At 35.1% G+C, this 24,912-nt stretch overlaps 1 protein-coding gene across 1 annotated transcript; it reads right to left on the bottom strand.

Annotated features, from left to right (window-relative positions):
* Nucleotides 1–13,270: 13,270 nt before the first annotated feature.
* Nucleotides 13,271–19,665, bottom strand: LOC133290439 (disease resistance protein At4g27190-like). Its single transcript, XM_061488516.1, has 7 exons — nucleotides 17,062–19,665; nucleotides 16,254–16,823; nucleotides 15,690–15,746; nucleotides 14,646–15,428; nucleotides 13,695–14,309; nucleotides 13,554–13,560; nucleotides 13,271–13,344 (listed from the first exon to the last, which is right to left on the bottom strand). Exons 1-7 carry the CDS (start codon nucleotides 19,663–19,665, stop codon nucleotides 13,271–13,273), a joined length of 4,710 nt encoding a protein of 1,569 aa, XP_061344500.1.
* Nucleotides 19,666–24,912: the final 5,247 nt, after the last annotated feature.

A 24,912-nucleotide genomic window follows, 5' to 3' on the forward strand; every position in this document is an offset into this window, starting at 1 on the left:
AAGTTCATCTAATAACTCATCAATGGTGGGAATTGGAAAACGGTCTCTGATTGTGATGCTATTTAGAGCCCTATAATCTATACACATCCTCCAAGTATTATCATGTTTCTTCACCAATAACACAGGTGAGGAAAATGGACTCCTACTTTCCTTAATAAACCCCAAAGCCAACAAATCAATAACCTGTTTTTCAATCTCCTCCTTTTGGTGATGAGCATATCTATATGGTTTGACATTCACTGGTTTGGCTCCTTCAGTTAAATGAATAGCATGATCATACTTTCTAGGAGGTGGTAGCCCTGTTGGTAGCTGGAATACTGTCTTGAACTGTAACAGCAGATCCCATATAGCTACTGGAACCTTGGATTTCATTTCCAACAATTCGGGTATCTCATCCTGAACCAGGTTGCCATCCAAATGGAAACAGCTATGATCATTATCGACCACTGCTTTGTCAAACTTTTCACCTTGTAAAACGACCCTGCCAGTCTGGGTCATGAATTCCATAGACATATCAACGTAATCATGTAATACTCTTCCCAATTCACTTAACCAAGTGATTCCAAGAATAATGCCCAAACTGTTTAATTCAATCACCCAAAAATCCACTGAGAAAGTGAATCCTTGAATGTTCAATGGTACTCCCAAACATTTCCTATCACAAATCAGAAATTCTCCATTCCCCAAAAATACTCTCATTTTGGGAACCTTGACAGTGGACAGTCCAACCACATCCACCAGATTTTTTTGAATAAAATTGTGAGAATTACCGGAATCTACAAGAATAGACACTGACCTTCCCTTAAATTCCACCTTGAACTGTATGGCTCTTGGATTGCTATCACCTTCTAATGAATGTAAAGCAGCCGCATGAACTAATGGAGGCTCCTCAATAGACAATGGTGGTTGCCAGACAATCTGTTCATCACCATCCAAGGATTTCTCCTCAGATTCACCAATCATCAAAAACAATTTTCCCTTACATCGGTGTCGAGAATTCCACTTTTCATCACAGGTATAGCAAATTCCCATGTCTATCTTCTTCTGCAGCTCTTCATGAGACAATTTCTGGTAAGGTACAGTAGAAGGTAAAGAAGGAACAACTAGTTTTGGAGGCTGAACAATTGTAGTGAGAGGTTGAGATTGGGATTGTTCCACCGTATAAGAATTCTTAGCGAAAATTCTTTTGGTATTGGATGATGTGAAGGAAGAATGTAACTCCACAAAATGTGCATCATATGTGATAGCCAATTGCATGGCCTGATGGAGTGAGGTAGGAGTGTGGAGTTGAATGGCCCTTCGTAAATCAGGGATTAAACCGGAAATAAAAAAACACATTAGTACCTCATCAGAGAAATCAGTGACCTGATTAATTAAGGCTTCAAAGTTCCTGATATAATCGCTGAGTGGACCATCCTGTGTCAACTTGGAGAGTACTCCCCTCAGATCCTGATATGCTGTCCCTCCAAATCGGTGTTTCACAGCCAATTTCAATTCCTCCCAAGACTGAATAGAACCTCCATTGAACAACCATTGGAACCAGGGTCCCGCCAAACCCTCCATTTTCATTCCCGCCAATCGAACCTTAAGATTTTCAGGTACCTGTTGTCTATGTAGCACCGATACGACACGCGACACGTGACACGACACGACACGACACTCCGACACGTCAATCCTAAAAAATTATGGATTTCGACACGTTGGGACACGTTTTAATATTAAATAATATTTTTAATTTATATAGTGTATATTCATTTAATATTTAATAATTTAACAAAAAAATGAAACTAAATTAATAATATGCATCAACACGTTATAAAGATGGAAGCTTTAATAAAAAAAAATAAGAACTGGGATGAGAGATATATAATATCAGATAGAGAGATCAAATCATATTAGAGTGAGAGATCAGAGAGAAGAAAATACAACAAGAGCATGATAGGAATTGACAACAATAATGTTGAGATTATCTCTTATCCACTTAAGGGGAAAAAAGACAAAAAGATAAAATTGATATGATCAGGTGGAAGCTTTATTAATATATTTTAACTTTTTAAAAAAAGAAAAAAAAAATTTAAAAAAAAATTAAAAAAAAATTAATAAATTTTTTTAAAAAAAAATTACGAAAATGTCATTTGACCGTGTCGGACATGGTCAAATTCGCGTGTCGGAATGGTCAACGTGTCGGAAAAAGTCAACCGCGTGTCCGACACCGTGTCGGAGCGTGTCGGACCCGACTCTTCCTGTTTTTACAAGTGTCCGTGCTTCCTTGCCTGTTGTAACCCAAAATACAGCTCCGTATGAAAAATCCAACTATTTGGATCTGTACCATTAAAAACTGGAAGCTCCATACGAATTGACTTCATTAACACTCGTGGATCGTTTGGATCGAAACGATTATGTGGAACACCCATCGTCTCTGTATGATTGGACGAATGCACACCACTAACATGACCAGTATCACCGTGACCATGATTATTACCCACAATTACTGCATGTATTTGTTGCAGTTGAGTATTGAAACTAGTAAACTGATTCTGATGCTCAATGAAACGTTGTTCGAAGCGAGTTTGCAATTCCTCCAAACTCCGATCGATGCGCAACTGAAAAGCACCAACCTCCTCCGCCAAATCTTGAACCCGCATTGTGGAATGCTCGAGAATCGATGAAAGCACCAATGAAAGGGACGCGAACCCTAACCTTGTGGATCAATCGAAGAACAAGAAGGAACAAGGAAGAAACAGGGAAAAGAAAACAAGAGTAATTTTCATATATTCTGATGTCTATCTATTTCATGCAATAGTTGCCTTTATATCAGTGGATCATTGCCACATCAACCTAATAACAAACTAAATGTAAGCCACGTAATCTGTCCCACTTCCCTCCCCAGCTAACTAACTACAGCTTGGGCTCAACAGGATACTCCAGCCCACTAACTACTGATGAAGTCCTTGGCCCAGGAAGGTGCTCCAGCTAACCTCCTGTGCTTGGGCCTATCAGTTAAATAATAAAATTTATAGTAAAACAGAATAGATTGCCAACAAAAAGATAAGATTCTAATATTTGTTGTTGTTTCAGGTTGTTCCATACTAAAATAACAAAATACCAACCTGATAATGACCAAAGACTGTTGCAATCTACGGAGTATGAAGAAAATCAGAAATTAAATAAAAAATATATATATAATTGGGTAACGCTCGCTTCACTGCTTGCTGAAGCGAGCAAGTGAGTGAGCAAAACTATATGGCTCGCTATACTCCTCGATCAAGCGAGTGAGTAAGCGACAAGCAAGAAAATGCTCGCTGAGTAGCTCGCTTCAGCGAGCTCCTCAGCAAGCGAGTCCATAAATCAGAAGCCCAAATTTTACTCTTTAAATACAACGCGAGTGAAGCCGAGAGAGAAAATTCTGGAACGCAGAGAAAATAAGGGAACTCAGAGACGAAGGAAAGCACGAGTAACACTGGAGGGGTGCAGAGGAGGAGGAAGAAATCAAATCTGCATCACTGATATTCACCATTAATCAAGTTTTATCATGAACCCTATTTCTTTTCTAGTATCTTTTAATTCTGTTTTTATAATTATGCATAGCTAAATTCCTGTTAGTAGTTAGGGCGAGACGGAACCAACGGGTTCTTGAACGCTTTTTGCTTTTATTATGATTTATATTCTTGATTTAAGTTATGCAATCAATCTGCAATTTATTCTTAGTCTTATTTATGATCTGGCCAGTCTTGAATGAGCATTAGAGTCGTGTATGACAATAGGGATGTTGGTGTATCGATTCCGATTGGTTGATTGCTGGAATTTGTATGATCTAGAGATAGACTTATGAATTCTATAACCGTAGGTTCTTGCGTTAATGCTTATTCTATGAAAAAGTACTAAGGGATTAGGCTTTGGATTAGAATAAATGATTGGATTACCAAAGGATTAAGATTTAATCAATCATAGAAAGAGCTGTTAATAACTTGATCCTGAATATAATCGTAAGAACAGGTAAACTCTGTTAAGAAACTATTGGGAAGTTGAATCCTAGCTACGCTTTTTTATTAAAACTTAAACCAAATTTCTAGTTTATAAATTCTGAAATTATTTTCTAGAATATAAAAAAACTAAAAATAGTTTACAAACTCTGCTTTTAATTTAATCACAACTTTCTCAAGAAATCCTTTACGATTGATCCAACTTTAGTTGAATAGACAAATTATTGCTTGGTCATTAGTCCTCGTGGGGTCGACAACTTTTCTTATCACTTTATTACTTGTACGACCGGTGCATTTGCCGAGTTCGGAACAAGTTTTTGACGCTGTTGCCGGGGACTGATTTAATCAACATTAAAATTATATCTATAAAAGTATAGATTGGATCAATTTTTTTATTTCGTTTTGTTTTTAGTTTTATTTTTGTTAGTTTTTAGTTTCTTTATTTTTATTTTTATTTTTGTTTCTCTTATTTTTATTTTGCGTATTTTATTTTATTTTAGTTTTTATTTTATTTTTGTTTCTTTATTGAGGAAAAGAAGGCTAAAGAGGAAGAAAAGAAAGATCATAAGCCAGATGAGAGTTGCAAGCCGGAGGTGAAGATGGCAAAGCCTAAGAGCAAGGGAAAGCACATCAAGACTAAGTTTAGCATAACATCCCGTTGTACACCGGTATTGTTAACATTGATTATGTTATTAAGCGCAGTTACAATCACAGCAGTTCATTTATAAAAATGCGAGTAAACTTTTTTTCTTTTTATTACGCGAGCATTAAAACAATAATAAAGTGTAATAAATAAAATTTGTGACCGTAACTGTAAAATCCTTGCGGAATAATTATTTAAACTGTCTAAATATCATATACTACTCCTCTCAAGTCACTAAGGGGTTCCCATAAATCCACTTAGCTAAAATCTCACTTTTACGTTTTCTACCTATCCGAACATGATTCGGTAATTTAATCACTGCGGATAAACCGCATGCCGCGCGCTACTCATATTTTATTATGTTATTCTAGACTTAATTATCTTTCTAACAAGCTATCACACGAGTCATAAAGTTCTCGTTTGCTCCGGATATCACCGTTTGAAGTTGGACAAGCAAATCTGCCAGCCAACCCCAAACAGGGCTCCGAACAGTCCTTACTCTCTCAGTGATTATGAAAACTCCAATTAACCAATTCCTCTCAAATGTTTATACAGTAAACTAGATACCTCAAGCTTCAATTTGACATATCATGCACCTCTTTTGACCAAGAAATGAAGCGGGAATAAAATTTCCAAAAACAACCAGAAACAGCCCCCTGTACAGGGGCGTTTTGTTCAGTCCAGTTTCTATGACCTCAACAGGGCATCTTGCAACCCAGAAAATTATCAAATTTTAGCACAAGGTAGAGGACATCTCAAGATTTAAAACGGCGTATGGAACGTCCCCATTGGACTTCTGTGGAGGGAGATATGCTCTCCCAAAGTTCACCCAAATTCTGCCAATTTCTAAAATTTTCGCCAGAGTTTCTTTTGTTTTTCCAATAAATCCCACCTTTGAAGGTGTGTTATCTAACCTCAATTGTGTACCTAATAATCATGGGTGGCACACAAGGACCAGCAATGCCTTAGTGCTCTTATAACCCTTCACAATTTATATCAACTTTGATCCATAATCATAATCCATGCTTACTTTCTCCAAGTTAAACTAATTTCAATCACCATATTCATTTGCATGCATCTTGTACATAAAACATAAATCAATCCTAGAATAGGCCTATTTCCCTTTCATCATATACATATACTTCCATGTTACATCAAGTCTCCATGATACAAATTACATCATTTCCAATGGACATATTACAAATTACAACTTTAATTACAAATATTACAACATAAATCCTCCAAAATAAAACGTGGTAAACATAAGCTAAACTTAGACAAAACATGGCATGAACATCAATGATACAATGCATAACTCTAACTCAATACGATGTTCATGTCCTAAGTCTAGCCTATGCCCAATGACCTCAAAATGCAAAATCCAACATAAATCCACGAGCTCATCCCACGGGCCTCTTGTCCGCCGCTCCGACACCACTGGCACTACCTGAAATAAAGTCCCCAAAGCGGGATGAGATATACGGATATATCTCAGTAATCCAGAGGTTTTGGAGAATACTCCGTCCAATGGCTCACTTCGATGTATATCAACAACATAATATAACATTTAAAACGGGATAAAGCAAGGGATTTAGTGAAGTAGGGCAGCATAGGGAAACAAAATATGACGAAGCTGGAATGGTCAATGCCAATACCACGCAACGTCCAGCCTAGTGGCCTCGGCACATAGCCTACGGGTTTCAAACCAAGGAGTGTTCCCAGAACATCAACCAAGGCACCCTCCATCCATATACACCCGAGACTTCCTAGTGTGCTCCTCTACGGATGACACACCACGACCCCAGGTCAACTGGAACTCGCTATGGAGACCTATCCAGTGGAAGTCCGTAACGCCCGAAGGAAACTGTCTACTGGCCAGAAACTCGGTACATCCAATGTACCACTAACATACAAAAATGCATGAACATGTTATACTACATTATCCACATACACCTCCAACCACTACCCTCAATGGACATGGTGGAGCACACACAGGTATCAAACTCCAGTACCAAGGGATTACATGAATAATCTCCTTCTTACAGCTCCAATTTAACACGTTCCCGAGCTTGGTACAAACAGAAATGCCAAATTCCCTTTGGTCTGGGACCAAAGGAAACCCACCAAGCTCACGGTTCTGAGTTCAATTCCGGGGAGGCAACCTACAATGATCACACAAGGATCATCAATACAAGGTGAAATCCACCAAGATTACAAAACATCAAAAATCCTCCCCTACACATGGTAAGTTCGGCCAACATAGGCTTAAATCCCAAAATATTTTCCTAAATTTTCTTTTTATTTTTATTTAGCATCCTAAGGCTAGCACAACACCATTTTAGGTCTCATTTTCCATCCTACACCATCATAACATCATTTTCCCCAATTATTTCACTCTAGGTCCAAATGCACATCACACACAATCCAATTATTTTTCATTAACTTCCAATGCATTCACTCAACATACAACCCATCCAAATACCATTTAACCACACAACACATCAACCACATAATTTTACAACATCAACTTCCCTATTACCCTACATGGCCGAAATGCTCATAGCCTTACACCAAGGGTTATTCAATCCAATTCAACATTCTCACACATCATACAATCCTATTATTAACTCATACAACCATTTCACAACTCGATTACACAATCATTCAACCAATCAAAATCACAAAGTCATGAAACCTTAACAAAAAATTACTAAGTTAAAATCCCAATTTCATCAATAATTTTTATGACATTTATCACTCTAAAACATCATTCTAAGTCACAATTATCTAATACACAATTTCCATTTGAGCTCTCTAACTACATCAATCACACAATTTAGCTCTAGGTTTTCAAAATATAGATTCATGAATCAAGCCATAAAAAGTGTTGAAATATACTCACAAGCTTGGCCTAAGACCCCTCCAAGTGATCCCCAAGCAATGACTTGAACAAACAACTCCAAAAACCTTCATTTTCCTCCAATTTTCGTGGCTGGTTTTGGCAATTTTCTCTCAAATGAGAGGGTTTCAAGGAAAACTAATCGGTGGGATGTGTTCGGATGATGATTTCCAACAACTTTGCTCACAAACTTTACTTGATTTGAGTGAGTATAGAGGGAGTTATGAGTGAAACAAAATTTGAAGCAAAGCTTCCTTCTCCATTCATGGAGGCCGTGGGTTGTGTGGGAGGGAGGAGAGAGAATGACCAGAATTTTGTGTTTTCCAAGGTGGCAAGTCCACTTAAGTGAGGTGGGTCCCACCGCCACCTCACGCGATTTCAAACTAATTCGAATTTTTCTCCTATTCCGCTAAACGTTCACAATTTCATAAACTATTTAGAAACTCTAATTTTTAACATTAACCATTGTACTTTAATTTCCCTTGATCAGATGAATCCAGAGCTTTTCGATCGTTCGGAGAAATCGCAGTTTTAAGCTATTATGCGAGTCGTGGGCACGCTTCCCCGAACTCACTAATTTCCATCTTTTTTCATCAGAAATCATATTCCTAGTCCTATGTACCATTTATAACTTATATTCAAACCTAGAGCTCAAAATTCAATCGACACGCTTTACAGTGCAACTGTACCGCGATATTTTTATCCGATAAAAATACTATTCACCGAATTTTCAGAAACTTGCCTAACCACTCAATTTTTCATTCTGAATCCATTTCCAAAGTTTTTTTTATCATCTAAGACCTCCTACTCAATTTTATTTTCCTAGGGTTACGTGTTTGGCTAATTATCGTTTTACCCTTCCTTTGTATTTTGACCTTAATTTCAAGATTTTCACTAATCCTGCCCCTTTAATCCACATTTAATATATAAATATACGTTTTAGAAATACGAGGTGTTATAATTAGAGTTCTTGAGGCCAAACCTTCTCGCCCATATGCACGAGAGTACTATTACGACAAAGCAATATTTAAAATAAAAGGAATGGCATCATCTTTGAATTTCGGCTACAAGCCGCCATGACTAATGAAGATGTAACGTCAAGCTAATAACGTTAAACAAGCGCTCTTAGGAGGAAACCTAAGAATTTATCGCTTTTAAATTAGTTATTTTAATTTATTTTATGATGCCAGCAGATTTTCTTTTTAGGACCATTTTAGTTTTATTTTTCTTTTGTTTATCTGTTTTGATTAGTGATGACTCTGGTGATGTACATATTTTATTTTTCTCACTCTGTTGTGAGCATGATTGCTACTACTGACTATATCTGATGATATTTTTGTTGAGTTGATGTGTGCAGTTCTTTCTTTTTGATTTATTAATTGCTGAGGACAACAAATTCCTAAATCTGGGAATAGGGATGCACCGCACCATATATATAGTAGCAGTAGTAGCAGTTGGTACAACTATGATCCCTGTGATGAGTAGAACCACAATTTTTTTTAGAAAAACAGGGAAAACTCTTTTCCTTATTCCTCTTTATTTTATTTTATTTCTTTTCTCTGTCTGAATTATTGAATCATGTTAAGTAAGAATTAGTCAGTAAAAATTAATTTATGATGTGATGACTTATAATATGTTTTATTTTAGAAATAAGCATTGATTGAGTTAGTCTAAGAGTCAGTAAGAATAATAAAATTACAGTATGAGTGATTGAGAAAGAGCATATATTACTGAATTGCACACATATAACCGTGAGGTTTGAGCCTAAACAGAAATTTCTTTTCAGTGTGCATTTCACTGTTGAAAATATTACCAGAACTTGCTTTGTTCCTCCTTAAAATGGTTGTTTGCATGCATGTTTGAAATGATTGAGGAATTTTATTGTTTTAGCTAGTTAGCCAAAAAGCCAACCATTATGATATCCTTTGTTTAGCCCTTTGAGCCTAAGCCTTTTCTGTTCTTAATACCTGTTATTTTAATTAGCCACTCCATGTACACATCTACCTTAAATAAGAAAAATATAAAAATTTCATGGTAAGGTGTAAACATGAGTACTTTATCATGTAATTCAAAGTGGTGAAAAAGGAGGTTAGGTGAATGAAGCAAAAGCAAAGGTTGGAAAATGGTGAAAAATAAAAATATTTATTGTTTCTATGTAAATAAAAATGTTGAAAGAAAATGAAAATGAAAAAAAGAAAAGTATTGGAGGTTGAAAAAGAAGAATACGAAAAAAGAAATAAAAGTGTTGAAAAAGAAAAAGGAGGAAAGAAAGGAGAAAAAGAATTATTGTTTGAGTGTTTACACTTTATCATGATCTTTTTTTATTTCATTGTTTTAACTAGTTTTTCCTTATTTATCTTACCTTCAGCCCAGCCCCATTACAATCTGAATAAAGACCTCTTGATCTTTGGTGCATGTAAATTAACTGTGAAAAGTGAGAATACTATCAAGCTTATGAAAATATTGATACAGTGAAAATTTGAGTGAAACACTTACCCTTAGACAGATAAGTGACGAGTGACTTGATATATCTAGTGAGGGATGTGTTAAAACTCAATTTTTATGCTTGATTGACTGAACTCATACTTTGATTTTATAACTTGCTTACTTTCAAAGCTGCTTAGTTAATTATTTGTTCCTAAAAATCCTATTATTTTGAACCTAAGTCTGATCATTCATAAATTGATATATTGCCTAGTCTTATATTAAGCATGCTTACATTATTCCATGTTTTTAATTCAATTCATTGTTGAGGACAACAATGAGTAAATCTATGAATGATTTGAGAAGTTTCCAAGACACTATGTTTTTATGGTTAAAAAGAGTTTAAATAATAATCAAAATAATTAAAAATAGTGTTAAATAATAAAATAGTAAAACAGAATAGATTGCTAACAAAAAGATAAGATTTTAATATTTGTTGTTGTTCCATAGTAAAATAACAAAATACCAACCTGATAATGACCAAAGACTGTTGCAATCCGCGGAGTATGAAGAAAATCAGAAATTAAATAAAATATATATATATGATTGGGTAACGTCCTTTTATAAGTTTTATTCATTATAATTTTCCTCAATAATTATTGGATGCAAAATTATTGAAGTCGTACATAATTGAAAGCCAAATGAAATATAAAGGGAGCAAAAGTTATAATCAGATCAAGGTAATCTCTGATGTATATTATAATGTGTGCCTCTAATGGCGTTGAGCTATAAATTTAACAAATGTCCTTGTACCCTACATTTTTATTTCATTGCTCCAACGAAATGAACTCTCTTTTCAATGGTATAACTTTTTAATATTCACCAACAGAGAAGCAAACAATAATCTACAATTTAACTCTTTTTTTTTTTATTATAAAAAGGTGATACGCTGCTTGATCGGATTCAGCTCGACCCTTATCCTTTTTAACTCCATACGTGTAGCGTTGGTTGTATTAGGTTAACGAGTTGACCAACCTGTCAAATTATGACGGGCAGCGGCTTGACTTGTTGAGTTCAATTCATTTTGTCAACTCTAATCACACAGAAGGAGTGGAAACAAATTCTTTGACTTTACCTTTAAAAAAATATAATCATGATTGAAGTCAATTGCAGTTTTTTTTTTCTTTGGTAATCTTGGGTGAGTTGCAATTAACTGTGAGCGAATAATAAAAGTTGTAACAAGCGAGACTTGATAACATATACAATTAATATTTAATTCAAACAATAAATGTGTTGAGATATATAGTCCCACATTAGTTGTATGTGCAACTAATGTGGAGTTTATAAGGTCTTGAACACTATATATCTCAAGAGTTCAATGATATATATATCTCAACAAAAGGTAAGAACTCCTCAAATCCCAAATCATTTTATATATGTAAAAAATAAATATAATAGTAAAATAATATGTTGATTAAAATAATAAGTTATCTCCGGTGAGCCTAAAATAACATCATTTTGTGACGAAAATTAAGGTATTTTTATAATTATAATATATTGCAGGGTTATATTAGTCTTTATCATTATAATTTTTTTAATCTTATAACTCCAAAACAATATCGTTTTGAGCTCACTGGAGATAACTTTATCTCTGATGACCGAAGAAATACTTTTCCCTTAAATCAAACTACACAACCGTAAAATAATCTTTCAATTCAAACAAGTTAACTAGTGGCGGAGCCATGTACATACTAGGTGTGACCTTGATCCGGGCTAAATTTTAACAAATTATTCTTATTACATATAATTATATAATTAGTTATAATTTGGCCCTGGTTAAAATTATAATTTGGCCCGAGTTACAATTTGTAATTTGGCCCTATCTAAAACTTAAAATATTTTTGGTAAGAGATTTGGATAAGTTGTATTAGGTTATGTATTCGATTTCCACTTGTATAAAAACAAAAAATATTTTTAGTAAAATTATAATTCTTCTTGGTACTGACTGCTCAAGTACTATGTATTTAATATAATTTAAATTGAGAGAGTTATATTTATAAATTTTTAATTTACAAACTACCCTATGTACTCTTGGAAATACATTATGTACTTCCCGAAATATATAGTATAATTTGCAAAAAAATTATAAAAAAAATTTGTAAACGGATTATTCCCCAATTTAAATATATTATGATGTGAACTAACTAAAATTAAAAAGAAAATATACGTATGATTTTTTGGCCCGGGCTTAAATTTGAGTCCAGCTCCGCAACTGAAGTTAACCTATATAGTTCAAATATCCAAACTTTAACAAATAATATAAGTATTAAAGTGGCGCATACTTAAATAGAATTATAACATGTCATTCTTAAGTTCCCCGCTTATAAATATAGTGTGACCATAGTGTCAAGCTCCCCACCTGAAAATATAAATAATAACAATGTCAAACTCCCTTGCTATAAATAATTAATAAGTTTGACGCTGTGAACCAATTTCAAAAACACAAACCATAATATACACACATATCATTTGTAAAAGCATAAAGATATCATCGTTTGTTATCCACAATTTTTGTAAAATCATCTCCTTAACATTCTATTCATTTGTTATCTAATCAATTTTTCTGACGAAGGTTTCTATTAATCTTTTTCTTACATGTCCAAATCATCTTTGACATGAATCTATCATATTTTCGTCAATAATACAAACCACTTAATTTTTTTTATTTTTTTTGACTAATTAGATTCATTCATAATCTTAACTTTTTATTGTATAGCCACTCATTTAGCACATCACTCTTATCAATGTAACAATTATGCTTTGGTTGACTTTTTATCATCCAACATTCAGTATCATAAAGCATGGTTGTCATATGACTGTGCGATTAAAAAAAATTCTTCTTGCTTAAGATGCATATTTCTAGTACAAATAATGTCTAAAGTATTAAGCAAAATAAAAATACCCTTGTATGTTGGAAAGTTAGAGACTTGAGGCTACCTTGAACAAACACCTCATAACAGTAGCTGGATAAGATTTTGTTCATTGGTCATTCTCTGTCTTTTTCCGTCAGGTAAGATGGCAGAGTCCCTTCTTCCTTGACTTGATGCTTTTCATTTGATTTTTAATCAATACATACAGAAAAACATTGCAATATATAAGAAAATTTTGGTACAAGATTTACAAACAAAAGCACCTAAAGAACAGAACATTCAATCAACAATACTTCCATGCGTTTATTGTAATTTTGTTTTTGCTTACACAAGTAGCACCAACGCATGGGTGAACCATTTTGAATTTTTGCTCTTTATTATTCCGTCAATTTTATAATTTTAACTTGATTTTAATGTCCTTCACAACAGTCAATGACATGAAAAACTTTTCATAATCCCAAAAGGCTAGAAAGTGAACAAAAAGAATAGTACTAAATTCTAAAGATTAAGCAGGACTTTTATTTTTTTAAATTTAAAAATGTTAATATAATGTCAAAAGAAAACTATTGCGTCATCTAATAATTTAAATTCAGAATATATGTTCAATAGATATGTTGTATCACTAACTATCATAAGTTTTCAATTTCTTTATAAAAAAATTAAAGTTTGCATACCTGCATTCTGTACAAGTATGATATGGTCTCATTCAAACTTCCATGCCAACATTTCTTAATAAATGTTATATAAATTGTTCTCAGCAATGGTGTGTTGATAAGACCTCCATAAAATGTCCCCATACATGGTATATTACTTACTCTCACTGTATGTAATTTAGGCCAGTGAATAGTTCCATTACGCAGACAAAAACTTGCTAAGTTTGGAAGATCCTTGAGTATGAGGCATTCTACTTCAGGAAAAATGACCGACACTCTTTCATCTTCATCGGCAGATATTACCTCATCTATTTTCTCACAATTATACAACTTGAGTAATTTGAGTTGCACAAGATTTTTAGCAGCAGAGAGTGAGAATAGACTTTTAAGGTTACCACAATGGACAATGTGAAGTGATACCAAGTTTAGGAAGAATGGAACTTGGGGTTCCTTGTTCCAGACACGTGTCAAACCGCTTAGGTTACTCAATGCTAATTCCCTTAGCTGAGGAAGCATTTCTGTGATATCATGATCTAGTTTGTCATCTTTAAGGTTAAAAATCTCCTTCAGTAATTCACATCTGTTCACAGTCAGCAATTTCAGGTTGTTGTATCTTATGATCATGCTTGAGGATATGACCTTCAATAATTTATTGTTGTCACTCAAAGTCAGGTTTTCCAAATTACAGAATGAATTGGAAGGACAACTACAGTGCCAGAGATTCTCAACATCAACCTGATTTATCACATGAAGTACCTTCAATTTGTCCAATGACAACTGCATGGAACGAAAGGTAAGTTCAATGGATGCAAGCTAGATGGCTATACAACTAACTAAGTAGGAAGTATAACATGAACTATAATACCTATCAAATTGTATTAGTGATAGTTAATTGTGTTGCAGAGTATGATAATTGTGGCATTATATAGATAATTCAGTTCCATCATTTATATAAAGAATAAATTAAATTACATAGCAATAACCAGGATGTCAAAGCTTTTCCTTTGGTACAAAAGTGAGATTAGACCATAAGGTCATATCAAAGGTGAAGAAGGTCTATTGATCCATAAAACACATATAGATAGCTGAAAATGAATTTTAAATGAAACTTACAGAAGTTGGGAAGAAGCAGCTTGAAGTAGTTAGGCCATCTTTCAGCTTATGGGACTCTCCAACAAAAGTCTTCAACGCAGGACAATTTGATACTTTTAATGTTTCCAAGGATGGAAATTCAGATGTAGGTGGAAAAAATGTTGAGAGCTTTGTTAGATTTTCAAGAGAAACATACTTCAACTCAGGAAAGGATTTCCCTCTCGTTTCATCTCCTTTATCCATGATGATAATTTTTTGCAAAGCCTCACAATCAGAAATTTCCATTTCTTTTAGCATAAGAGATATTGCTAGCCAATTGAGAGAGTTGCATTGCTTAACCCTTAGGAATATAAGGTTTTGATAGAGGTTGGTACTACTTTCCTTGTTGATGATGTTAACTAAATTGGGTAAATCAATTAAAGTCAATTCACTTAGATGCTGCAAGAGCATAGAATGAGGTATTTCCCTTTGAATCTTGAAAACCGTTTTCAATGAGGTACAATGACTCACAATGAGTTTCTTCAAATTCCCTAACTCTTGTAATGTGTTAGATGAGATGACACAAACAATTTTGTGGCAACTAACCAAGCTGAGTTCATTAAGTTGGGAAAAAGACTTGCCGTCAGTTATTGAATCTTCATACATAGTTGCAAACCCAATTTTGAATTCATTCAACTCTGGACAATCTTCTATCATCAAACTTTTCAAGGCTGATAATTCTAATGCAAAGTCTCTTTTAGTATGGAACTCCATCAAACGTGGGAGGTCCTTGAGCACCACCTTGCTCGCTGGGAACTTAAATTCCTTTGAGAACGCTGTAACCAGAAACACTTGCAGTAAAGAATAACATGATTCTATCTTTAATTCCTTTATCGGCGCTATCCAGAGAATCGGAACCGAAAACAAATATTTTATTGCGTGACAGTGTTCAATGGTGAGATATTCAAGCAGCTTTGAACTCTCCGTCAAACTATCGAGAAAATTTTTCAGGTCTTCGTGGGTGATATGTGATATGTGAAATTTTATCAGGTTGGTGAACTGCGAAGGTAGAAGATTGTTCCATACCTTCATAAACTGCTCATCACTAACAATACTATACTCTGCAGTCATTGATAAGTCATCCTGTGTAATTTTTGAATTTTTGTTTAATAATTTCATACAACTCATAGTGAATATTATTCAAACATAACATCCAAGACTATAAACATCCATCACCCTGGAAGATATATTTATAACATAACAATTATTTGTGTCATTCAAATATATTGTGGATTTTCGAATATTAATAATAAAAGTTAATGAAATTCCACAAACTTTTCTATCTTTTTATTCGTAAGTTGTTGCGTAGCATTTGATATTTGAGAAGAATATTTGTACTTTCAAAGGACATAACTTTGTGTTATTTTAGATCCTAAATATTGATTTTCGTCAATCAAGGGTTAGGATTTATTGAGTCAAACTTATTAATTAATTAGTAATTCGTAATAAAATCCAATAAATCCTAACCGTTAATTGACTGAAATCAATGATTAGGATCTAAGATGACACAAAGTTATAGGAAAAATATTTTTCCCTTAATATTTATATATGTTGTTATGTTTTCTTGAGAGAGAGAGAAATAGAACTAACCGCAAATTCAAAAAGATAGGCAACCTTGGTATTGGTATCAATGTTATCTTGCAATTGATAATCTAACATCACTGACTTCAACTGTGTCTTTTCTATGAGTCCCAAACGAAACTTCCATATTTCGGGGCAGTGGTTCACAACCACATTCTCCAAGGATGGGCATGCAATACTTCCATAGGAAAATCCCTTAAAGTCGAGTATGTCTTCAAGATGCACTTTCTCCATTCTAGGAAATTCTATTGCATATATACTATCACATACAGTATACAACTTTGGTAGCTGAACTAAATTTAAGCCAATCAATTGAAACCTCATCCATTGTCTGTCAACATCAGTGGCAAAGTCAAAAATTCTCCACAATGAGCTGCAATTCCTGACCGTCAACGTCTTCAAATTATGAAGATTTCTTGAAAGAGGAGCAGGAAAAATTAATGTCAATTCCTCACAATCCGCGATGCTTACGTCCTTTAACTTCCAAAAAGAATTTGGAACAACATAGTCCTTATCCCATATTTTCTTCAATTTAATTGCCCCGAAAATCATCATTGTATCCATATTAGGAAAAGAAACCTGCATACACACAATAATATAGTACTACGTTAATGAACAAACATAACTAGCAAATTATATTCCACAACTTTCAGAGAATTATTTGTCATTTGATACAAATATCTTCTTGTTTTGGAATTAGCTATTCTAAGATCAAGGATCTTCCTTTTGCAGCAAGGAAGGAAAAAAAACACTACAAATGGATATTAGTCATCTTTAATGCTTTAATTCTACAAATGGATTTGAAATATGTGAATACCTTCTCATTGAAAAGTATAGGTTTAGCACTGTAAGAAGACTCTTCTTTCTGAAAAAAGAAACTGAATAATGCAGGGAGTCCTCGTAAGGTCAGAGAGCGTAATTCAGGAAACTCTATGTGAGGATGACGTAATCCTGGATCTGCACCTTCTACAACCACAATTGCCTCCATGAGTTTGCACTCTGAAACTTCTAAATCAGAAAGATGAGGAAGGCTTTTTATCATTGAATTTGAGAAGAGACATGTCATCCCATCGCACTTGTGTACTTTGATGACTCTTATTTTGAATAAAGATTTCTCAGTTAGAGGACCATGGCAAATATGCTCCAAATTGCTTAGATTGTTGAGAGACAATGACTCCAAGTTGGGGAAAGCATCAAGAGGATGACTTGAATTCATGGCTATGTATTTGATTTCATCATTGTCTTGTATAAAGAGAGACTGCAGATGGGGAAACCCGTCACTTTCCAAATCACTGAGAACATTATGGACACCATTCAATTCATCTAAGTACAACACATCAACATTTTTCAACATCTTTTTTATTCCATCCTCCGATTGAAACCTTCTATCAAGCTTGAGTTTTAGTGACTTTAATCCATGATCACCATCATGGGTCGGGCCCCACTTATCCCCAATAAAAATCGTGTAGGATCTTAGTTTTTCAAAGAACAACTCCACTGGCCATGCCGTAACATCAGGAACATACAAGTCTTCTATATATGTCAAGCGAGGCAAGTCTGTTAGCTCTTTCAAGCTCGCATTGATGGATCTTTCCACCTCCCAATTATGAAAGGAGTTTCTCAAATATAATTCTTCTAAGCTAGTCAAGTTTGACAGAACATTGGGTGGAATCACTTGCAGATATGTATCTCTCAAATCCAAGAATAGCAACTTTCGGAGCTGTCCGATTTGTCTTGGCAATTGTTGGATTCTACATTCAAGGAGGCCAAGCATTCGAAGATTCGAGAGCTCACCAACTCTAGTTATATCTCCCAATTTGCATTTGTACATGGATAATGCTTGAAGTTTCTTTAACAAACCAAAACTATCTGGCAACTTTGAACAATCGAAGTCAACAACATCTAAAACTTTCAGATGTTTAGTCTCCTCAAAAAAGGAATTTGGAATTTGCATTGAGGAATTGTCTGTACTTAGTAACATCTCTTGCAACTCTGGACACTGCAACTTTTCAGGAATATGCAAACCACTCGCAACAATCATGCTGCAAAAGCGTGAACTTTTCAGCCAATCTTCCGGTGGCCATTCTTTAGAAATCATTGTAACTTTTAGTTCCCTTTGAGCTATTAAATAAGCACTTTCCCATATCAAGTCATCTACTTTAACCCATTCCATTTTATCTTGAACCACAAGACCGCAAGCGTTAAGTTCACTAATCAAGGAATCACGCTTATTTCTTGCAGTCTCTGATGAATCAAGGTTTTTGAATAACCCTGACCACATGTCTATATATATGCTAGACTTGTGAATAAGCTTTCTTCCTCGAATAGTAAGAAGCAAGAACAGAGATTTGAGTTCTTCACTTTCTAAACTATTGTAACATAGTTTTATTGGCGGAACATTATCCTTCAGTTTCTTTGAGGCATCCATCCAAACACCCAGGTCTTTATTTCTCAATGCCTTAGCTACAGCAAAAATTGAAGGAGCTGAACCTGCACAACTTTTTACTATTTCAGTTACTAAGGAACTAGCCTCAAAGTCTTGATCAACACCTCCAACCACCGTCTTTACAAACAAGCTTAGAGCCTCATCTTCTAGTAACTCTTCTATTTGGAACACCTTAAGAGCACCCCTCGTGTTTTTTATAAAACCCAAATTTCCTGATGCTAGTAATAATTTGCGTCCCTCGTGTTCATCACCCAAAGGAACTCCATATTCCTCCAAATCAAATTCTTGAGGATTCAATTCTCCCCATATATCATCAACTATGACAAGAACTCTTTTCTCTTTCTTTATTCTCCTCCGCAATATGTTTCTCCTTTCCACATTCATTTCCCCTTGAAATTGCAAACCCAATGCATCTGCAATATCTTCTTGAATTTTTTCTATGTTTGGCTTCTCAGTTACAGTCATCATAACCACTGAATCAAACAAGTCATGTTCTTTTGCTTGATCTCCAACATGTTTGGCTAATGAGGTTGTACCTTCACCACCCAACCCCCATACTCCAACTGTTTGGATAAGAGGGTCCTTCAGGGCTTCCATAATATCATTTATAGTATCTTTCCTTGATCTTGATCTGGGAGGTTTCACAGATTGTTCAAACTTTCCCAATTCATGTAGTTGTGAAATTTTCAGTATAATCTTTCTTGCTTCTTTACCAACCCGATAACGCCATAGAAAATTTGTGCAAGCACCTTTGCCTTCATAGTAATTCGAGAATGCATTTGTCTGTTTAACAATCTCATCAACTCTTTTCAACCAGCTAGTTTGAGTCTGGAATTCTTCAGAATCCCAAGTAAGATTTTCTTCCACCCTCTTTCCTTTGTTTTGCAGAAGCTTGACTTCGTTCCTGAGATTCTCCAATATATTCTTGTAGGAAATCAAGTAACCAACTTGACGTGCAACTGTGGCTACTTTCATGTTTTGAACAACGTGCAAATTTGTCTTCTTTTCCTTTTGTTAAACTTTATTTTGTTTTGGCCAGCTGCAAAGGGGTTGATTCAAGTTTAGCCTAGGATAACAGATAGAGGCAATAACTTGAAAATGGATTTGGATCTCAAAATCGTAATGTGGTCATGTTATTTGATCACAGTTGCTCATTAATGATGAGATAAGAGAGAGAAAAGTGTATGATTTTTAAATGAATGGTTGTGATCAAATAACATGACTACTTTTCTACACGAGAAAGATCCAAATCCCAAAAAAATAAAGTAAGAGGAAGTTTGAAATAAATGGCTCACCCTCTTCTCAGATAATGGCAAGAATACAAAATGTGAACTTCTACAGTACACCCTGTCATGCACAGAACAAATTGTAAAGAACTTGAAGAAGGACTAAAATAATTCATCAGAGTTTTGTTGCCACTCGCCAGTTCTATGCCTGGATATCTATAACTTGCAATGTAAGAGCAATTAAATTTTAGGATACATACTAATGTAGAATATACATCCCATAAGAATCTAAATACTTCACTTGAAATAATTGGATTGCATTCCTTTGAAAAAATTATTATTATTATTATTATTTTTATTTTTTTTTGTAAATTTGAAAAAATTATTTAAGGGCCAAAATTTTGAAGTTTTTATGTTTAAGGGTTTGCTCAATACACAGTTTAGCAATACGTTAAAAATATTGGCTATCATGGCCTCATTTCTCACAAATGAGTTTTTTAATTAAAAAAAAATCAGTTCTTGGAATTAAGGTTAGTATTACTAGTACTTCTTAAAAACTATTTGGTTTAAAGTAAATTTCACTTTCATGCGGTTTTCATTAAGTTTAAGTTATGAAAATATTTTTCTATACGTTTTAGTCTTTAAATTTTTTTTATTTAGATTTAAGTTCCTATCTTTGTATATTACTCTCTATATTTTTTAGTTATTCGAATTCTAATCCTTATCATTTTTTGTTTATAATAAAAATTATCTTTATTTTTATGAAGAAATTCTTCTATTTTTAGCTATTAAGGTATCAATTCTAAGTAACCAAAACATTAATTATATAAATTTATAAAATTATATAAAAAATATATATATTGTAGAGACTAAAGTTTACTTAAAACACAATCACAAGAACCAAAATATACCTTAAATCAAACCAAAAAAATATCTCAACAGAGAATGAAAGAAAAACAAATGTTTGATTTAAATAAGAATATAAATGAGACAGGTGACTTGTTAAGAGCCTACAACTTGACTTTATTTTGGTCTAATTTGGTCAACCCTTTTTAAAACAATACAATCCTATTTTAAAATGTAGGGCCTCTTAGTCTCAAGACCATATTTGTATTTTTTAATAAAATAATATTTTATTATTTTTTAAATTTTTCTTACCCTCCACCTAGACTTTTACCCTTCCTCTAACCTAATTTTTTTTGACTCATTTCAAGTGTAATCTTCCCTCTTCTCATTTGACAAACACATCTCTTTTTAACACTAAATTCCTTCGCTGCTACTACTCTTGCTTTTCACTTCCCCATCAAATTTCGCTACTCTCTTGCCCCCTTTTCAACTCTCCATCTCTTCCAAATTTTCTATTGCCTCTTTTTTGAATGAGATTCTAGTTACGTGCAATCTAAACTTTGATGAAATGTTTTCTTTTTTTGAAAATTTATCCTTCTGAGTTATGGAAAAAGCAAAAAAGTCAGCAATTTGGATCTCTTAATGAAGTTTGATTGGTTTTTGTGAACATTTTTTGTAACGCCCGACCGCTTCAAGAATCAATGACTATCTCCACATACTAACACGAGACTTTTCAGTGTGCTTTTTCCTCACTCTCACACTTTCCGGGAAACTTCCCAGGAGGTCACTCATCCCAGAATTGCTCCAAGTCAAGCACGCTTAGCTATGGAGTTCTTCCGTTCCGGGTTATCGAAAAGTAGATGCATCTTGTTAGTATTGGTAGTACCAATTAATTCTTATAAGTTATCCCACACTGTGCAGTCTCATACCTGCACAGCCTTTGAAATCCCTCTCTTTCGGGTGTGGATCTCATCATTCATGCATGTAACCTGTAAGAACCCGCGCCGTTAATTAAGAAAGTTAATTAATTAATTATGTGAAATTAGGAACTAATTCCATAATTGACCCTAATAATTATTATGAGACTTAATTAATTATGGTAAGTAATTAATAATGCTGAAAATCGTTTTTCGGACGAAAAGTGCAGATACCGGTTCTGCCACTCGGTATAAATGCGTACCGATGAAGTATCCCAAAAAATTACAATAAGTGCATGAATATTCCTAGAATAATATATAGGACTTTTATTTCAAGTTTCAAGTCAAAATAATGAGAACTGGTGCCAGAACTGATACTGGCTATGGAAAAGCGCGTACCGAAAAAGTGCTGCGAAAAATAAAATAAAAATATGATAAATCTTAGAAAAATGAGTAGGTTCAGAATCCTTAGTTTGGGATTAAATTGTTAAGCGTAGCATTTAGTGCTAATACAGTGTGTTTAAAATTTAATGAGGCTATATAAGGGCATGACACACACTTTTAGGTCAGATTTTGTGCCTTCTACTTAGGAAATTCTGAGCTTGTGAGTGCAGCCTCCTTCTCTACCATTCTCCATAGCTTCCTCCTCCAAACAAACAACATTTCTTCCATTTCTCTTCACCGAAATACCTTGTGTGAGTAAGAGGGATAATAGGGAATGAGTGGGAGGCCTTTCTTCAGAGTTTTAGGTTCTGTATTTCAAGAGTCTTGGAGCTGACTTTTTTATGTGGGTTGAAGAAGCCATTGTCATGGAATTTTGTGTTTCAAGGTGTGACCTTTGAAGAGAAAGAACCCTCCTTGGTGTGCCATTTTCGTACACTTGCAAGTCAGAACCTTTGGGGCTGAAGGGAGAGCTCCAAGAGCACTTCAAGCTTCTGTTTTGAGGCTTTCGGTATGTTCCCTACCTTGATCTTGAGTTTTAGTGGTTTAAAGGTTGAGTCTTGACATGTTAATGGGTTAAACAAGTAACCAATCAGTATATGAACTTAAAAGAGAGTAAAAATGCATGCTTTAACGTTTAGAAGTGTTAAAAATGGAACCTTGGAAGTGATATCTCGCGAAATGCAAAAATTGCATTTTGTCGCGAAATATCCCAATATTGATATCTGGATATTGATATCCGGATATGGTCTCTGTGATATCCGGATATGCATATCCGGATATGCCCCCGACATATATCCGGATATTATGGGTTTTCGAAAAACAGTAGTTGAACTGTTCATACAGAGCTGTTTTGGGTTTGTGGACCCTAGATTGATGAAGTGGGACTTCTGTAATGATTAATCTAAGTCAGAATCGAGTGATTAAGGGCTTGTGGCTTTGTGAGAAGCCTAAAGACATGAAACGTAAGGAAAGACGTTGTCTTTATGTCGTTTGCTTGTAGAGTTTGAATATTAATGTTATTCTGGTCCACAACAGATTGTGATTCTGCTGCGTTTGGGCTTTGAGCTTGGTTGGACTCTTGGCTTGGATTGTTAGCTTGCAAGGTAAGCTTTCGTGTCCTCGGTTTAGCCATTGCTTGTTCCCCCATGTCCCTTGGGGGGATGGTTTATATGCATGATGTGTTTTCATGTACTGTTTTATTGAAATGTTATGGAGTTGTTAAGTGCAAAATGCTTATGATATGTATGTGGTATTTCGCCTAGCCAGGAAGCCATGTGGAGGTCTTGGGGGCGGGTACGGCATGGGCGGGTACGGCATGGGCGTGTACTGTGTGGGTAATAGACGTATTCCTGCACTTCTCTAATCAGTAGAATAGTTATAACACATGTGACATGATTATCTTCTGCATTGCACTGGTTTTGGAACTGATATTGAATTACTTCTTTTGAACTTATATTGCACATGTAAGTGAGCTTGGGGTGGAAGATCCTTGAGGACCCCTTGTCTTACTGAGATTTCTGTTTAGAGATCTCACCCCACGTTTGGGGTACATATTTCAGGTTCAGGTAATGCGGGGGTTGAGACCTCTAGCGGCAGGAGGCCGGAGCTTAGCTGATTTTTATGTTGTTATGCTGCTTATGTTGAATGCTGGAATATGTCAGTTGCTGTTATGCCATTAGCTTCATTCTGCTTTATTATTATGTTGCGGTTGTTGAGACTATGTTTGGCCTTGTTGCCTTATTTGGTGAGCATGGCGATTGTCCATGCCACATTGATTGACCATGTCTTAGTTTAGATTTGAGTTGTAATAATGTATCAGGATTATGTCCGGGTTACGTGTTGTAGTTCCGTGATTTTAGATACTCACTATTATTTATATATTGAGGTATTTCAGTTAGCTGTCTAATTGCAATTTACATACAAGGAATGTTTTGGAGATGAATTAAGTAATCCAACTTGGTAATGGTAATGACGTCATAATTGAATTAAAGAAAAAGATATTCCGCATTTTAAATTAAACGTGGCTTAATACGATGACATGTTAATAAACCGGGTATACACGGGGTATTAAATTTTATGGTATCAGAGCACTTTCTAGGGAAAAGCCTGTATGTATTGCAATAACTTAGGATGCTTTGTTGTGAGTCGTGTCTGTGTGTTCTCTCTATTGGGTTTTGCTATGATGATGCATATGTGACCAAATTGCATGGGCATGATCAACTCATTCCTTGTATAACTTGTGCAGAGTCATGGTACTACCTCGAAGGAACCGAGACACTAGCGGGGATCAACCTGATCCTGTCCTGGCTGCATTGGCTGAGATGCAGGCGGCTCGACAAGCCGACCAGGAGGCCATGAGAATGGAAAACCAGGCTATGCTGGACACCATCAGAGAGGCGAACAGGAAAGCCACTGAGGATGTACTGGAGGCGAACTGCCTGGCGAACATGACTATGATGAGGGTCATGTTGGAGGAGATGAGGGCTGGTCCTGCTGTTGGTCAGTTCCCTCCGCCACCATCACCACCTCCACCTCTACCTAGTCTGCAAGACGAGAGCCAGAGCCATGTTGAGGGCACTGGTCAACTCACTGGGGTGATGGAACCCTATGTGGAGCCTGCTGAAGACCGTGATGTGATTGATCGCCTGCTTAATGCTTTCCGCAAGCATAAGCCACCTTCTTTTGATGGGTCTTATGACCCAATTGCTGCGGCGAAATGGCTTCAGGCGCTTGACAAGATCTTCTGGGTCATACAGTGTACTGATCCGCAGAAGTTGATGTTCACCACG

This window comes from Gastrolobium bilobum, unplaced genomic scaffold, assembly GCF_033153095.1.
Source record: "Gastrolobium bilobum isolate Gb01-03AN ecotype WA unplaced genomic scaffold, APGP_CSIRO_Gbil_v1 utg6714, whole genome shotgun sequence".
In the NCBI taxonomy this organism is placed as follows: domain Eukaryota; kingdom Viridiplantae; phylum Streptophyta; class Magnoliopsida; order Fabales; family Fabaceae; genus Gastrolobium; species Gastrolobium bilobum.